The sequence below is a fragment of the Aquila chrysaetos genome, chromosome Z (genome assembly GCF_900496995.4).
Source record: "Aquila chrysaetos chrysaetos chromosome Z, bAquChr1.4, whole genome shotgun sequence".
NCBI classification, from domain to species: Eukaryota; Metazoa; Chordata; class Aves; order Accipitriformes; family Accipitridae; genus Aquila; species Aquila chrysaetos.
In genome coordinates, this window is record NC_044030.1 from 29215241 (window position 1) to 29232382 (window position 17142).

Consider the following 17142-nt stretch of genomic DNA (forward strand, 5'->3'; position numbering starts at 1 on the left):
TTAACCTTGTTTTCATAAAAATTAGAACAATAAAACAAGAAACCTTAGGCTGAAGAGAAAATACAGTGTCTAGTCTTTTGCCTTGAATATAACCTGACTTTAGCGTAATATGTTACCCTTCTTCATGTGTGGTATGTGCATGAACAGCCACACAACAGACCTCAATTTGCAGCACTGCTTACTCTGTTTCTTTATACTTTACCTGCTGTCTTGTTTAATCTTCATTGGTAATAATCATTCGGTTGTCTTGTTTGATAGCCTGTTGAAAGCCTATCAGTTTATCCACTGTGACTGTCAAAGTTAGTTTTGCCTTTTCTGTATTGTCAGTTCTTATTTTTAAGCTTTCTTTATTATTCCATATTTTAAGAAAAACTTCCCATCCTTATTTTCCTTAAAAAAAATCTATATATTTACATATATATATATGTATGAACATATATATAAAATTATTCCTTTTTCTTTTTTTAAAGAAATGTACAGTAATTTAACTCAACACTGTAGGGTTAGGGTCCTTTACAGTTCTTGTTGTATTGTCCTCTGATATCTGAATCACTACCTCTCCCTCCCCCCCACCTTGGATCAAAATTGCACACAGCATAGCAAATGCAGGTAACTGCTAACTTACATGATGATTTCTCCAGCTTCAAAGTTTGAAGGAGTCATTCACAATCACTAAAGTTTCAGAGCTGTGCAAATGTGTATTTGTTTTATTACAGGTTAGATGCTGTAGCTAGAGATGCTGAGCTAGTTGATAAATCAGAGACAGATCTTAGACGTTTGGGAGAGCTTGTACATAATGGATGCATTAAAGCTTTAAAGGACAATTCATCTGGACAAGAAAGAGCAGGTACAGTGTGTTCAGGGGGCTTGGGGAGCAATAAAAAAATGTCAAGAAGTCTGAATTACTCTTGTGCGGTGATCATAACAGAAAACAGTTTTGTCAGTTTTGTTGGGGGAAAATATAAACTCTTTTATGTTGGCATGCTGGTTGATTTTAAAAAAGGGATGTGGTAAGATGACTTCTTTTTTTTTTCCCTTTCTGTATATGAATTGTCATTGGAGAATGCAGTATGTTTTTGCTTGACTGTGGAATTTAAAAGTAATGTGTTATTATCTGGAATACCTTTTGTTCTGGAGCTTAATTCAAGCCATCTGGTTAAGAAAAGGTCATTTGGCATAATTGAAAATTTGATGCTATAGCATCAGTCTTACTTCTTGTCTTTACTTTTTTCTGTATGATAATCATAAGGGCAAATATTTTAACAGCTTTATCACTTATTTTAAGGAGGTAGACTTGGGAAAGTTAAAGGCCCAACATTCCGAATCTCAGGAGTGCAGGTGAATGCAAAGCTAGTCATCTCTCATGAAGAAGAGTTGGCACCATTGCACAAATCCATTCCTTCAGATCCAGAAGAAAGAAAAAGGTATTGGGTTTTGGTTTTCTGTGGTTTTTTGGTGGTTTTTGGGGTTTTTTTGGCTTTGTTTTTTTTTTTTTTTTTTAAGGTAGTAGTAATGGAGATAATTTTTCAAGTTTTATTACTTTTTTTTCAGACAACTTTGACTCAAAGCACACTGTGACAGCATTGTCCTTCTATTCCTGTAAGCAGGAACCTGCTCCACATCTGTTCTTCATTCTCTCTTCCCTTGCCATAGAAGCCAGTACCACCTTTGGCTTCTCAATTATATTCACTGGGGACTGTGTTCAGTTACTAAGAATAATCAGGACTGGAATTGAGGCTTGTTGAGGAGCTGCTGTATGTCATCGCTGTGTGAGGGGAAAGCAGTGTCTGTGAAAGCCCAACAGCAGTTGTTTCTACCCTCTGAACTTTTTCCCTTGCCACCCTGTGTATCACAATCCCTAAACCATCCACTTAGTTAGCAGTTACACTTGGATGATGACTTATGCTTTTATTCATGGTTAGCCAACTCTGTGATGCAGCTCATGGCCACAGACAGATATCTGTTCCTCATATTTTAGTCTTTACCAGCTTTAAAACACATTTCAGTGCTGATATCAATAAATATTTTATGGAAATGTTATGAAAACCTAACGATAAACATTTGGATTAATTTTCTAAATATACCAGCATCTCAGCAGAGAAAATAAATCTAGATACATCACTTTTAATATGTTCCCTTTCCCGTTGCTTCAGAAGTAAAAATCCCTTATTTGTCTTTCTAATTTATTTCTGCTAGATATGTCATCCCATGCCACACCAAGGCTGCTCATTTTGATATAGATTGGGGTAAGGAAGATGACTCCAATTTGTTAATAGGCATCTATGAATATGGTTATGGCAGCTGGGAAATGATAAAAATGGATCCTGATCTCAGTTTGACACAAAAGGTATGTCATCTACAGCATTTCATCAAGGACTCTTCTTGTTTAGGTAATAATGCAACTAAGAACAGTTACTGAGAGAGCTTATTTTATGATGACTGAAATTTTAAGGTCTGTATTCAGCTGAAGTATGCCTTCTTGCAGTCAATTATGTTGCCATATTTCCATGTAATTGGACCTCTGTCATTTGAATTTTTCCTCTCTACTCTACATGTTCTGGTTTTGTCCATTTTGTGTTCTTGAACTTTTGGAAGGGACGTTTTTCTAGAGATTTGATTTGGTTTCCCCATACCCACTTAATCACCAGGTTCTTCACCTGAAGCCGTCTTGTACTCACAACATGAGAACAGCTGTACTCCAATTAGTGCAATAGCTCCTTAGCAATAGTGAGCAACAGGTATTGAGGGAAAGACTGGGGTGAAGTAAACTTTGTGATAGTACCAACAACCTATAGCTTTGGGTTTTGAGGAGCCAGGGTTGTGTCCAGATTAGTTTAGTAATGATTCCTACTCCTGCTGTCCATTATTTTGCCTGTTTTTTGAAACCACCCATTTATATTTTTGGCATCTGCAATACCCTGTTCTGCATTTAGAAGATGAATGAGGCAGAGACAGCAGTTCTGAGGATGACTAGTACAGGAGCTCAGAATTTCGTAGATGAACTATCAGAGTGGAAACGGAAATCTGTGGCTGATTTCTTGAGTTTGTTCTAAATTTTGAGGCAATTTCCAAGACTCTGCATTGGCTGCGTGATTGGAGAGAAATGAAGACATTTAAGAAATTCTCCATTGCTTCAAGCATGCTGGCATATTTGCTATGTATAGTTGAAGTGGATTGTTTTCTACCTTTTACGCAGCTTTTTCTGTTCTGTCTGCTCCAGGCTAGCACCTTTCAAACTTGATAATATGTACTCATAGCTGTGATACTACCATTATTCTCCTTAGATTTTGCCTGATGATCCAGATAAGAAACCCCAGGCAAAGCAGTTACAGACCCGTGCAGACTACCTCATTAAATTACTGAATAAAGACCTTGCAAGGAAGGAAGCACAAAGGCTTGCTGGTGCAGTAAGTAAAATTTGGCATTCATTAGTGAGATAAAACAATATGCTTATGGGCATGTCAGCTGATCCTTTTCTTTTTCTGATTTAGTTCTGCTCTTTTTCTTTGTGTAGTGTTAGTCTGTATTGCTATTCATATTACATGAGCCTAACTACTGTTGCACTGTGCTCTGCCTCCAGTTCTGAGAAAAGTGGTGGTCATTAGTGGCAATAAATAAAATAAAATGAACCCTCTATTTGATGTAAAAACAAATCTTTTTTTTTGCAACTGTGGTGCAAAGATGCTTGTCAGTTGACATATTAAAGAGGCCAATTTGCCTTCAGGGCAATTCAAAGAGGAGGAAAACAAGAACTAAGAAGAATAAGGTGATAAAGGCTGCAAAAATAAAAGAAGAAATAAAAAGTGATTCTTCACCACAACCCTCAGAAAAATCTGATGAAGATGATGATGAGGATAGCAAGGTAAATATCTTTCATATGGTAAAGATGGCTATTCAGTTCTTCCTGTTAGTATCAGTTTTTACTTTGTCTTCTGCTTGACTTAATAAAATCAAAGCACCTGAATGTCATCCTTTTCCTGTGGCCACTACAGTTGATGTGTACATCAGGACAAGCACATGGAAGACTGTATGTATTTAATGATAAGCCAGTAACTGAGGAATTATGAGTAGTTTTCCAAATGAAATTATAAAAAAATGTTGTGGTCTAATTACAAGTGGCATTGCTCAGTTTCAGCGTTCTTTAAAGACATTAGCATTGTATCTGCTAGAAATGCAAGCCTAATGTAACACACAATTATAAACCTAAAGCTTCTGTCTAATGTGTTCTAATTACTGATAGTGATTTCTCACGTGAAGTTTTTTATCCAGGCTCAGGAAAAAAACATCAAGCTCAGTTAGAATGATCAGCATGAATAAATGGTATTTCAAGACTTGCATGTGAAAGCTCCTGTATATGTCATAGCTTTCGTTATCCAAAAGACTATTTAACTGACTATTAACCTTGTTGTGTTTTCTTACTTCTGATGTGTTCCTTTAGGCCTCTACTTTTGTTGGGTCTTTTTATTTCGAACATTTATCACACAGCAGAAACCACTAGAGATAAAAATTTAGGTGAAGTTCAGGGTCATGTCACAGCTGATTTTATGACTTTGAAAGTAGTTGAAATAAATCAGTGCAAATCTGTATGTATCATTAAAATACTTCCTACTTGGTTTAAAATAAACTAAATTGAAGTGTCTTGCATAGCCATTTTAAACTATTACAAACCATTGTAATTGTCAACTCACTCTAGAGGAAAAAATACGTATGCGAATACATAGTTGAAACTGAGTCAGCCTTAGAAGAACTGTGATAGATCTATAAAAAAATAGTTATTTTTAACTAAAGCATTCCTGTATGTATTCAAATGGTACTATGAGGAATAAAATGTAAAGGCAGAAAAAAAAAAAAATTAATGTCAACTGGCTCATGTTTATAGATCCAATAATTTGTCTGGAATGTAAGACTAAGAACTGTAAGTGTTGTCACAGCTCCCAGTAAATTAACATGGGCAACTGAATCCTAAAATTAAGCAAATTAAGTGTTCAAACTACTTAAAAAAATGAGTGTTAGACTTCATCTTACTCAAAACAGAAAACACTGCCAGTCAGTTGATTGACTTGTTACGTTTTAGGAAAGTGCCTAGAATGCTGTCCCCTTTTGTCCCCTATCATCCAAAGATGATAATAATTCTTGCACCTGTATGTAATACTTTTGTTACTTATTATAGTATTTTTCTGTGTCTGGAAGGATTTGAGTTTCCATCTCAAACCTTGTAAGTGAATATTATAAAGACAAGTGGAGTGGTATTTTGTTCACCCTCAAATAATTACATGGGCTCCCATCAGACAGTCCGTAGCTAAGACTTTTTTTTAAGCCTAGTAAAAAGAACACCTCTGGAAAAGATAAAGTTGGGACTCTGTTACCTTCTCCTGTTTAATATGGGATTGGTAAAAAGTTACAGACAGAGGTCTTCTAACATTCCCATTACTTGAGTGTCCTGACCAATCAGCTCAGTTTTGCAAGACCTACTTCCTTATAGTTTTTAGCTCTTCAGAGCCTAACTACCTTTTAGAGGGACAGAATTCTAAGTTAATTCTAAGTTAAATGGACATAATTTCTCACCCCCACTATCACTGCTAAATCAGTGCTTGCTTTGTCACATCGAGGAGATGAGTGAGTAGTTCTCATCTTTCTTTACAACTGCATTCAGTTCCATTTGATACGTATTAAATCTATGTCCAAAAGGAAGAAAATGCACAGATAAAAAAGTATGTTTTAATCAGACAGTTATGAAACTTGTATAGATAGGAACACAGTTTGATGTGACATATATGCTTGCATATTGCAGGATGAGATTGTTTCAATGAAACAGCCACATAAAAAAATTAAAGCAGAAAAAGAAAATGAAGAAAAGCCTGAGCCAGATATTAGTATAAAGAAGGAAGCTGAAGAAAAAAGAGAGATAAAAGAAAAGGAAAATAAGAGGGATTTGAAAAGAGAGAAAAAAGAAAAAGAGGATAAGAAAGAATTAAAAGAAAAAGATACTAAAGAAAAGAGAGAAAACAAAGTGAAAGAATCCACACAGAAAGAAAAAGAAGTAAAGGAAGAGAAGGTAACTAGTTTTATTTATCTTATATAGCACTAGAAAAGGCCACTAGGTATACGTGAATGATTTTGAGATGAAAAGGTATTTTGGATCTGATCAGTTGTCATTTCCTTGAAGTCTTTTACAACAGTTAAGTTTTATTTTTACTACCTGAAACTGTGAGGACAGGCATTTGAAATGGGAAATTACGTCTTCAATGATACATATCTTAGTTGGACTGAAAGTACAAGTGTGTGCAAGCAATTCTTTTATTCCTTTTCCATCCTACAGAGAAAGTAAATGGTACTGTCGCTGAATATCAGCATAGTTTTTATTCTTATTATTGAAGAGAATGCAGTAGGGGGATTGTCATATATTATAGAATAATTCCAGAGCCAAAATAATGTGTACTTGAAAGTATTTATATCTTGTTCTTAGATAAATGAAATCAAATCTGAGAATAAAGAAAAAACTAAAAAAATTCCATTGCTGGATACTCCAGTTCATATTACTGCAACTAGTGAACCAGTTCCTATATCAGAAGAATCTGAAGAACTGGATCAGAAAACTTTTAGTGTGGTAAGTCCCTTTTTGTAAGTTAGTGTTTATGCTTGATAGTCTAAATGAGGGCAATATCTGATGTTCTTGATGCTGTTACTGGGCACAGTAGAATATTTAACTACACTTTCAAATGGAAATTACTACTGTGGGTTGTTCAGGCTTAACAAATTTGGCTCTTTGTGACAAGGAGGATATGCATTTCATCTGTTTACCCTGCCATTGTAGTTGGATGGTGTTCCTAAGCAAGTGTCTGTAATTTAAATCATGCTAACTAGTTTTATCTGGACTTACTATTAAAACATGTGATTCAGAGTGTGAAAATTCAAGAATGCACATATGACAGATATCTGTGTTGCCATCACTGTTATTACTAATACAGGCATAGCCAAACTAGCTTTACTGTAGATAGCGCATATTCTGCTAGTATCTTCATAGGAATGAGGTTTAAAAACTGCTAAGAGAAGCAACGTTGATCCTCTGCTGAATGCCAGGCTTAACTGTTGCAGAAAGTATCTCAAATGTACTGAACCCTCTCATATTTATTTTGACATTGAGTTTATATAGCTTTCAAGGTGCTAAAAAGTGTAAGTCTTGTCCTATATGCTTGTGCTGAAAGTTATGATTGTAAAACCCAGTTGTAATGAATCCTTTTCCTCAGAGAATCCCTTATATTAAATTAGTGCTTCCTTATATCCTTGATACCTGTTACTTTATACAATTTCATGCTTTCATAGAGCAGTAAATTTCCAGCTGGGTTTAAAATACAACTTTTTCCAGAGGAAGCCTGTGAAACATTTTTAAGAGATGTGAGCAAAACTTGTTTCATTTGGCTTGTAACAATACTGTCTTGTCTCTCCCCCATCACACTCTCTCCCCCCATCGTGCCCCCTCCCTCCCTCTCACCCCCCCTCGCCCCCATCTCCCCCCCCCCATTCTAGAATTCTTTTTTTCTTTTAATTAATACATTCCTTTTTTCCATTTTACAGTGCAAAGAAAGAATGAGGCCTGTCAAAGCAGCATTAAAACAGCTGGATCGACCAGAGAAGGGCCTTTCTGAAAGAGAGCAGCTGGAACATACTAGACAGTGTCTAATCAAAATTGGGGATCACATTACTGAATGTCTAAAGGAGTACACAAATCCTGAACAAATTAAACAATGGAGAAAGTAAGTTATTCTCCACATTTTTTCTTGAAAAAGGACAATCTGTAATCGCTTCTATTAAGCAGAATAGTTTAAAACTATTTCTCTCGTTTCTTATTGTCCCTTTCTTATATCTTTCTGCTGGTTTAAATAGGAATCTATAAAAAGATGATTATAGATGGTTCTGACTTCTGATGGACTGACTTTTTCGTACTGTATAGCAATGCATTTTCTCCAGTAGGTGGTGTCATCTCACTTCTTACAACTGAAAGCAAACACTAGATAACTTGTTACTTAGACTGTGTTTAGTGGAAAGGAATTCTTACCTTTAAGGACCTGTTTTTTTCAACTTTGAGGGTTGTTTTGGGTTGGTTTTTTTTTAATTCCTGCTAAAAATAGGCAATTCTGAATTTCTGTTGACCTTGTATGATTTTGAGTTGCAGAATTCTTTATTCTTTTTAAAATATGTAGTATAATTTTAGAGTATATTACATAGTAATTATGACTTGATAAAAGTATTTATCATAACTTAGATGCATTTAAAAAATGAAAGAAGAGTTTGCATTTTTGAGATGACAATTTTAAAAAATTAAGAAAAAATGTTGGTTTGTAAACTTATATTTAATTGTTAAGTTCTTAATGCAATTTGAGTTACTGTTATCAGAGTGCGTACTTTAATCTTTTATGGTTGAAAATACATCCTGCACTTCCATATACAAAAGTTTGTGTTTCATTTTCTTGAAGACTTATGTTAGTGTAGAATGCTTCTGCTGGTTTTACTTGCTATACTTCAAAATATTAAGGTGATCTGAGAAACAAAAACAAGATCCATGTTTAATATTTCGGTAAATGTTGTATTTCTTTAAGCGGAAACTCATAATAGAACTACTGTTCATAATAATGCTACAATATTATATGTATTTCAGCTATCTTTAATAAGAAGTGTAGTTAAGCTACTTCTGTAAAGTTATACAGGTGTCATTAGGTACACCATTGACTAGTTGTCTACTTTTGCAAACCTCTAGACCTAAATAACAATGTTTAAATAATCACATTGAAGGAGCAGACTGTGGCTTCCTGAGCCTGCATACTTCAGATACTTCAAACACTAGTATTCTGTACTCTTTTAAGCATTCCACCTGTAAATTTGACTAAAAGAATTCTAGACTTTAGATTGGTTACCTGTGATCATAGAAGCAAATGTTTTCTTCATGGTTTTGGCATCTTGACAGCAAAAGACTTGATTTGTTCTTCTTTCATTCCTTCGAGCACAGATTAGGCACAAATTTATTGCCACGCCACTTCCATCCTCTTTCACAGTTCTCATTTGGCTTCAAAGGCTCTGATCAGGCTTTGGAATTCAGTGGAAAAACTCTTACTGATATTTTCATGAAACAAGGCTTGTAGGTCAAATGTATTACACTGTAAGAGATTTCAAGTGTGGAAGAATTTTTAGTTACTTACTTAAATTTTTATTTACTGAGTGGTAAATACTCAAAACTCAAACAAACTTTCAGAAGACATACATAAACTGATGGCTACGTTTTTAAGCAGTTTCACCAATCATTCTGTTAACACAGTTGTTATTAGTACTTAAAGTATGCACTTTGCACTCTGGAGTATGTAAAAATATTACAAAGGGACAAATTGTTAAAGGAATTAATGTTTCAAATGTTTGAAATACAGCTAGGTAATGTTTGCTGTGCAGCTAGGCAATAGTGTGTAAATTTTAGTGTCTCTGGTTTAGTGTCTTCAAATAATCAGTTAAATCCATGTTCTGTTGTATAATACAAGAAAAACAAAGTATAGAAGAATTATAAATTCTCTTTTTTTCTTCCTCAGAAATTTGTGGATTTTTGTCTCTAAGTTTACAGAATTTGATGCCAGAAAACTGCACAAACTATATAAACATGCAATTAAAAAACGCCAAGAGTCTCAGGTAGTATTTTCAGACCCTTTCTAAATACACTAATATATGTTAAGTATTATAAGTCTTCTGTTAGATTTAAAGGATTATAAAGAACACAGAAATACCCGTCAAGTAGTATTTCTGTTTGTATAGTCTCTTTTGTTAGGATATTTTTCTAATGAATTCAGGGGAACTTTGGGATTTGGGATTTAGTAATGAGTTTTTGTACTTGTCTGTTTTAGCAACACAATGACCAGAATATTAGCAGCAATGTGAATACACATGTAATTAGACATCCAGGTAAGAAACCTTAAGTATATTCTTCTGTTAGATATTTCAGTTTTCATGTTTATTTCATTTCACATGTTTCCTAGATCTGTCTCCCTAGATCTGTCAGCCTAGAGATGGGCTGATTAGCGAAACTTCACTAGTTTGCTGATGAAATCCGGCTAAGTGCAGACTGAAACTGGTAATTACTGGTTTTTGCAAGTTATTTGACCATCCTTTAAAAAAAAAAAAACTTTGGAAACATTTTTTGTGTTTAATTTTGGGGAGGGAGAGAGGTCTACTCAAAACCTGTAAATTTCTTGGAAATTCTGTGCCTATTTGTAGCTGTTGTAATGTCACTACCGTGTAAGAAAGCAAGCTATTTCTTGAAGTTACAGTTTATTAGTTGTAGGCTGTCTTTTATTGTTGACAATAACACTGATTTTTCTATGTTCCCACACCTGTCGTCTTGTAATATTTGCTTTTATCTTGTGTTATGTAACACTTGGAGTATATTTTCATGGACTTAAAATCAATATAATGTATTTTAGGAATACCACTGAAAGTCTTTCATTAACAAGGTGTACCTTTAAGATTTTTACTCATGCCAAAGCCATCCCTTCTTAGAGAGGAAGATGCTACCTTTCTGTCTAAAATTGCTCTACTAAAGGCACCTCTGCTCACTGCTCATTTGGGCCACATTTAGCTTCATAGATTGAATGAAGAGGTTGAAAGGTTCAGTTTCCAAGTCCTACACATGTACATTCTAGCTTACTTCCCCCTTCTGAGGTTTCTTCCAGTTCACTCACATCAGTGCATTTGTCTTTCAACTATTTAGATCTTGTTTCTGTCAAATTATAATGTCACTTTCAAACTGCTTTACATTTGACCAGTAGAAGGACTGTTTGAATTAGGTGAACAAAAGACTTTGAGACTTCCTTTTAACCTCTGCTTTATTAAACAGATGTGGAAAGACTGAAGGAGAATACAAACCATGATGACAGTAGCAGGGACAGTTACTCTTCTGATAGACATTTGTCACAATACCACGATCATCATAAAGACAGGCACCAGGGAGATACTTACAAGAAAAGTGACTCTAGGAAAAGGCCCTATTCAGCCTTCAGCAATGGAAAGGATCACAGAGACTGGGATCACTACAAACAAGACAGCAGGTGAGTTTCTTCAGCAATTTTAAAATCTGTTCAGAATTCCCTTCCTGGTAGCAAGCACCAAAACATCTTTTTGAGTAATGCAAAATTGCAAAGATGATATCTTTCTAATGCAGTTATGTTGATTTGACATAATTGTAGCTCTTAATGTGTGCTTAGTAACACTAATACAAAAAATTTCTATTTTTTAGATACTACAGTGATAGTAAACATAGAAAGTTAGATGACTACAGGAGCAGAGACCACAGGTCAAACCTGGAAGCAAGTTTAAAAGACGGCCGGGCTCATTCAGATCACCGTTCCCATTCAGACCACAGGGTACATTCAGATCACCGCTCCACTTCAGAGTACAGTCATCATAAATCTTCTAGAGATTATAGGTACCACTCAGACTGGCAAATGGACCACAGAGCTTCGGGTAGTGGCCCAAGGTCACCATTAGATCAGAGATCTCCTTATGGTTCAAGATCTCCCCTAGGACACAGATCTCCATTTGAGCACTCATCAGATCACAAAAGTACACCTGAACATACATGGAGTAGCCGGAAAACATAACAAAGACTGACATTTTCTGGACCTTCTTTTAGCCATATACAGTAAACTAACACAGTAATTGCCTTACATGACTTGAAAGATATGGACTGGATATTCTATTAGTAGCAGTATTGTTACTTCTTTCCAGGATGCAAGGTCTATTATCCCAACAGATGAAAAATATTTTTGTATTTAAAGTTTATGCTGCACTGTGCTGCAAATGCTGTGGCACTCTTTTTTAAGAAATGGAAGATGTTTACTTTTACAGGGACCTCAACACTGCCCCTTTCAGACTGGATCTTACTATAAAACTCTTCATGTCAGAGTGGTTTTAGGCTGAACATGTTTTAAATTATGTTTGTAAATGAACTTTTAAACACTGACCTGTGCTCATATTTCAGGAAGGAATGAGGAATTTATTTTCTTTTGTTTCTTAGTAAATAAAGAACTCTCAAGGACTTTGTTCACTTTCCAAAGCTACTTGTTTACATTGTACACTGCGACCACCTTGCCGCTTTTCATCACAAGCTTGAATATTTAAATTCTGTACCTATAACTGTAAAATAGCCAGGATTTCTCCTGTTTGTGATCAGTTATAATGCCTTTTTACAAAAAAACAAACAAAAAATAGTAGTAATAAAAAAGAAGAACACAAACAAATGGCTGTAAATTATTGTAAATTAATTAAATGAGCTTTTTTCCCTCTCAGGCTTTTTTTGGCTGTTCCTTTTCCCACCAACTCAGGCCTTCTTGTCACAAGTATGGAAACAAAATCAGTGTACTTAAATGTTTTAATAAAATACCTTGATGAAATCACCGTTCAGAATGTAAAAATGGGGAAAGGGAATATTTTATTCCATTTAGTGCTCTTTTTTATTGGATACTTTAGATACATGTTTGGGGTTATTTTTGGTTTTTTGTTTGTGGTTGTTTTGTGGTGGTTGGTTTTTTTTTTTGTTTTGGGTTTTTTTTTTTGGTTGGGTTTTTTTTTTTTGCTACTAAACTGTCAGTGTTGTGATTGTAATGAAATGGCAAGAAATATCCAGTTAAACTGTGCTCTGGAAAGCTTTTCAGGTGCATTGGTTTTAAAGAAAGAGTTTAAATAACTAAACACTTCAGAATCCAAATCAGCCAAAATTTATTGTAAATCCATTTGTGTTCCCTCTTCAACATGGGCAATAATGTCAAATGTGCTATGCAGCAGGTTAATATTTTAGAAGATTTGAATGACTTTATTGACAGAATTGTTACAATGCACACTGATTGTACATAGATAACTTCTATCTGACAAATTAAATTTAAACTAAAAGGTTATGTGGGCTCATGTAGTTTTCTGCTGTGTTTTTTCTCTAGAGTGTCACTTTTTCTCAGGTTTACCCATAAAAACATTAAACTCTTGCGTACTAAATTTTAGTACGCTATGTGACGGTTAGGGAAGCTATTTAGCCTGGTATTATGTGATTGGAGCTGTATCTGATGCTTTAGTTTTTCTCCGCTCTTGCAATGTTGAGCATTTTTTCCAATTAAACAGGTTTATATGAAAGCATTAATACAGAACCAAAATCTGTCCACAGAGTATTTGTTAGGTTCTCACTGTATATACTGTTGCTGCACATTTAAGTTTTGAGCTTATTTAATGTAGGCTGGGACTCAGTTAATGCTGCTTCATCTTCCCAGGATCTGGAGGGTTTTGAGTTGTTCTGCTTTTGAGCTTAATTGCTGAAGCAGTGTTTAGGCAGTGGAGTGGCATCTGACAAGGTTATGCATGTGTGCTATGCATCTTACACTTCCAGTGGTGAAACTAGAAGCTGGAGCATCTCCAACCACTGATCGACTGTTACTGCTTGAGTAGTGCACAGATCCATCAACAGAGAATAGATATAGCAGTCCCACTAAGCCTGGTTTACCATCAGTGTCACTATATTATGGCATTGTGGCTGAGAATGTCTAATGTGACATGATTAGTCTGCATCTGGTTTTGTTAAAGGTATCTCAGGTCTCTCTGAAGTAAGCAAGACAAAATACTTACTTGGTGGCTTTGATTAGCATCTTTGGCAATTAGTCTGCTTAGGCTGTGTTAACTTTTATTCAACGGTGTTTATAGATCTACAAATCATATTTGCAACAGTTAGAAGTTTTTCACCTCTGGTTTCAATTAAGTCCTAAGTATAAAGTTTGATGGTGGAGATAGCTTCCACTGCTTATGAAGCTGACTGTTATGGTGTATCTTACTATATAGGAGAATCCTGTATCCTCTGCAAATAAACCATTTATAATTAATTTTCCATAAACACAGATTTGATCCTTCTTTTGTTCATTTGTAATGAAAAGTCTTCAAGGAGTGTGTCCAGTTCTGAAGCATCCATCAGATGCTAATGTTGCCTGTCTGTAAGAGGTTTTGGGAAGTAAGAATTCTGGTGACTGCAAGACAAGTCCTTGTATGGCTGTTGATAAAGATTCAGGTGTTTCATCTACCATGCATGGAAGTCTAAGATTTCCATCTTAATCCTGTTAATATTTCTAGTCTGCAATTCCCAGTACTACCTAAAAAGAGTAGATTGTTGGTCAGTCTGAAAAAGCACATTAAAAACTGCTAAGGACAGAGAAATGCATGCTCTGATTGGTTGCTCTGATTGGTAGTTCATCAGCTGCTGTGTTGGCATTGTCATTTACCTGCTCACACTTACTCTGTGTTTTCCCTATTTTGACCTTCAGTGCAGATGTCCTGGTGTCCGAGTGGCACTCAAGCAGCTTGTGGTTTCTGAGAACCTTTCACTACTATCAAGAACAGGACTTGCAAAGGATTCAAGCACCAGCCAAAAAAGGATGGCACTTTCTGCAGAAACTTCACACTCCTACAATAGGGGTGTGCCCCGACATGGACAGCACAGCAACCTAGAGCACTGACTCCCTAGGCTGAATACCTCTGATGCCCGTCTTTGTTCTTTTCACAGCTCGATTGGCTTGTTTTGTCCCTGTATGATGTTCTGTCATCTGCAAATGGATCTTTTCACCTCCATAGCCCTTACTGTTTAGCTGTAGGGTTCCCACTTAAAGTGTAAAATCCCAGTGGGGTACTCTTATAGCAATGTATTTTAAGGAGCTGTTTCACTCTCCAGTGTTATGCTTAGTGTTGTGTTGAGTGACATCAGCTTTTCTTGGCAGGATGTTACATGACTATTACTTAGGAAGATGGGTAAGGCTGAAGACACTAAAGGAGATCATCCTGATACAGTTTTTCTTCCTGATGAGACATTTTATTGAAAGTTGTTCCATGATCAACTTTTATTTGAACAGCAAATTAATTAAATCCTAGCTTCTTTTTGTGTACTATGGCTGAAATGAGGTCTTAATTTTTACCTTTACAGAAGTAAATGTAGACAATCTCTTGCTTCTAACAGAGTAGTAAAGACTGTTAGAATAGGTAACACCTGGTATGAGTCATTCACTTGTACTGATCAAGGTTTATTTTCCTGAACTATGTTGGGACAGATATCTAGCACTGTCGCTTGTATCTCTTCATTCTTCCAACAAGCTACTATGGTTCCACCTGAAATTTAAGCTTTGTTCTTAAAACTTTATGCTGAAGCTTTTATTTGTGAAATGTGCCAGAAGCAGCAGCTAAGAAATGTGTGACACACTGCTAGGAGGAGAAAGAAGAGGAGGTTAGTGGAATTTGTTATTTGTTTCTTATCCTTTTCATTTTTCTCTGAAGTCTAATTATTCTTCTTAAGATAAAAGCTGAGAACAACTGAGTAATGGGGAGCACATTCTGGTGCACCCATCCTTACATTCTGACACTGTATGGGGTCAGTGAAAGATCTTCCTTTGGATATGGCCAATACTAAACCAAAGAATGTTTCTAGCATGTATTTTCCAACCCCCTAGCCCTACCAATTTATTGGTAATTATCATATTTTTTTATTTTCAAAATTTTTAACAAGTGAAAAACTGCTTTTGGATAAATAATGACATTTAATGCTGGTTGTTAATTAGCATAAAGAAGTAAGAATTGCCATTGTCCTGTTGAAGAGAAAAATAACTATTTCTAGACCTAACATACAAAGAAAGTAATTCTGCCTTTTTAATTATTTGTAGCATCTTCATAAACCTATTGTGTAAGTTGCTTACTTTGTTTTACACTCTAAAGCTCAGCACTAGGCTTTCAATTTATATTATAATCAATATAATTCCCACTTAAAATATGGCAGCAGAATATTTTTTTTAAATCAGATATTTGTTCATATTCTGTATGATATATATGGTAGAAAAAATTGGGGGTGGGGCTGTTTCACAGAAAATGGGCAAGTCCTGGTCAAGTGCCTAATTTTCAGTTTACTCCAAAACTTCACTATTTACATAAACATAAATACAGAAAATGTGCATGCATTTATTGTGGATTATCAAGACTATTTCAAATTTGTTTTTTTCCTTGAAGAAAATATGACATACCATCATGAATCTTAATTGCTCACAGGAAGTAAAACTGAGCAACAGTCCTTTGAGATACGTAAGTGTTATGTGGATTTTATGAAGAAACTTCAAAGCAATTAATTATAATTCTATGTTTAGTCAACACCTGAGATCTAACTGTAACCCCAAACTACTTAGTCCAAGCTTGATTCATGACAGTACTTCTATTATTCTAGCTATAAGGAAAAATGTAGCCATGTAATAGTCTACAATAATATATAAGAATTGCATGTGAGGTAGCTGCTCTCTGAACCTGGGTTAACTGCTTAATCTTTCTGTAACAAGCAACCCAAAACCTTTGGCCACAGCAAGTAACATGGCCTCACATGGAAGTTCCTGTGCACCTGGACCTTCCTTCCATTACAGAACCTGCATAGAAGATATCTCTTGTGCATATCGTGGACATATCAATAGTCAGGCAGTAATGGTCTATTTCACCTAACCCTCATGAAGTGTTTCCGTGGCAGTGTGTGTTATCTGTTACATGACTGAATATAAATAAGATACTGATCACTTTGCCTCCCACTGCATGGCCACAAAGGACCCTGCAGCACTTAGAGAAAAGGGCAGCAGGACACAGACTGCCAGAACAATTCATATATTACACAGGTCAATCTTGGGCCACATTTGAAGAGCCTCTGGTAAAGAAGTCTGCAAGGGATGGACCATGGGCCAGATCTGGTTGGCAAACCACAGCATGGGCACATTCTTACTGAGAAAGTTAATCCAGCTGTACCAGCTGTATTCTGGAATTGATTTGCAAACTTTTACTACAACATAGTGCCTTTTTCTGTAAAGATTGTAAATGAAAGCCAGTGAAAATACGCACTGCTGACTAAAGCCATATGAAATATTTTTCTGTTTAGGATTTCCTGCCAAAAATATTAATCTTAAACCTGAGCAAATTGGTGTAACTAATTGTGACAGCTGGGCATTACCACCATTGATCCCATATAGTTAAAGGTACCATGTTTGCACTGACAAAAAGGAGGGCATTGCTGGATGAAAGTCTTAACAGCTGTGTATGGAGTGCCTGGCTTCACTTTGTGGGGAAAAG

At 35.6% G+C, this 17142-nt stretch overlaps 1 protein-coding gene across 5 annotated transcripts in view; it reads left to right on the top strand.

Moving 5' to 3' along the window:
- CHD1 (chromodomain helicase DNA binding protein 1) overlaps positions 1-12926 on the top strand; it is a 55746-nt gene extending 42820 nt beyond the window's left edge. For 4 of the 5 annotated variants that reach the window (XM_030003754.2, XM_041121058.1, XM_030003753.2 and 1 more), the window contains exons 26-37: positions 717-847; positions 1286-1424; positions 2197-2347; positions 3285-3407; positions 3725-3862; positions 5792-6055; positions 6467-6607; positions 7576-7754; positions 9573-9669; positions 9882-9939; positions 10871-11081; positions 11270-12926. In XM_030003754.2, the coding sequence (XP_029859614.1) occupies positions 717-847; positions 1286-1424; positions 2197-2347; positions 3285-3407; positions 3725-3862; positions 5792-6055; positions 6467-6607; positions 7576-7754; positions 9573-9669; positions 9882-9939; positions 10871-11081; positions 11270-11633 (1996 nt within the window). In that variant the 3' untranslated portion in view covers positions 11634-12926. Of the gene's footprint in view, positions 1-716; positions 848-1285; positions 1425-2196; positions 2348-3284; positions 3408-3724; positions 3863-5791; positions 6056-6466; positions 6608-7575; positions 7759-9572; positions 9670-9881; positions 9940-10870; positions 11082-11269 lie in introns of those variants that run through there. The other variant, XM_030003756.2, reaches the window with a different exon arrangement.
- Positions 12927-17142: the final 4216 nt, after the last annotated feature.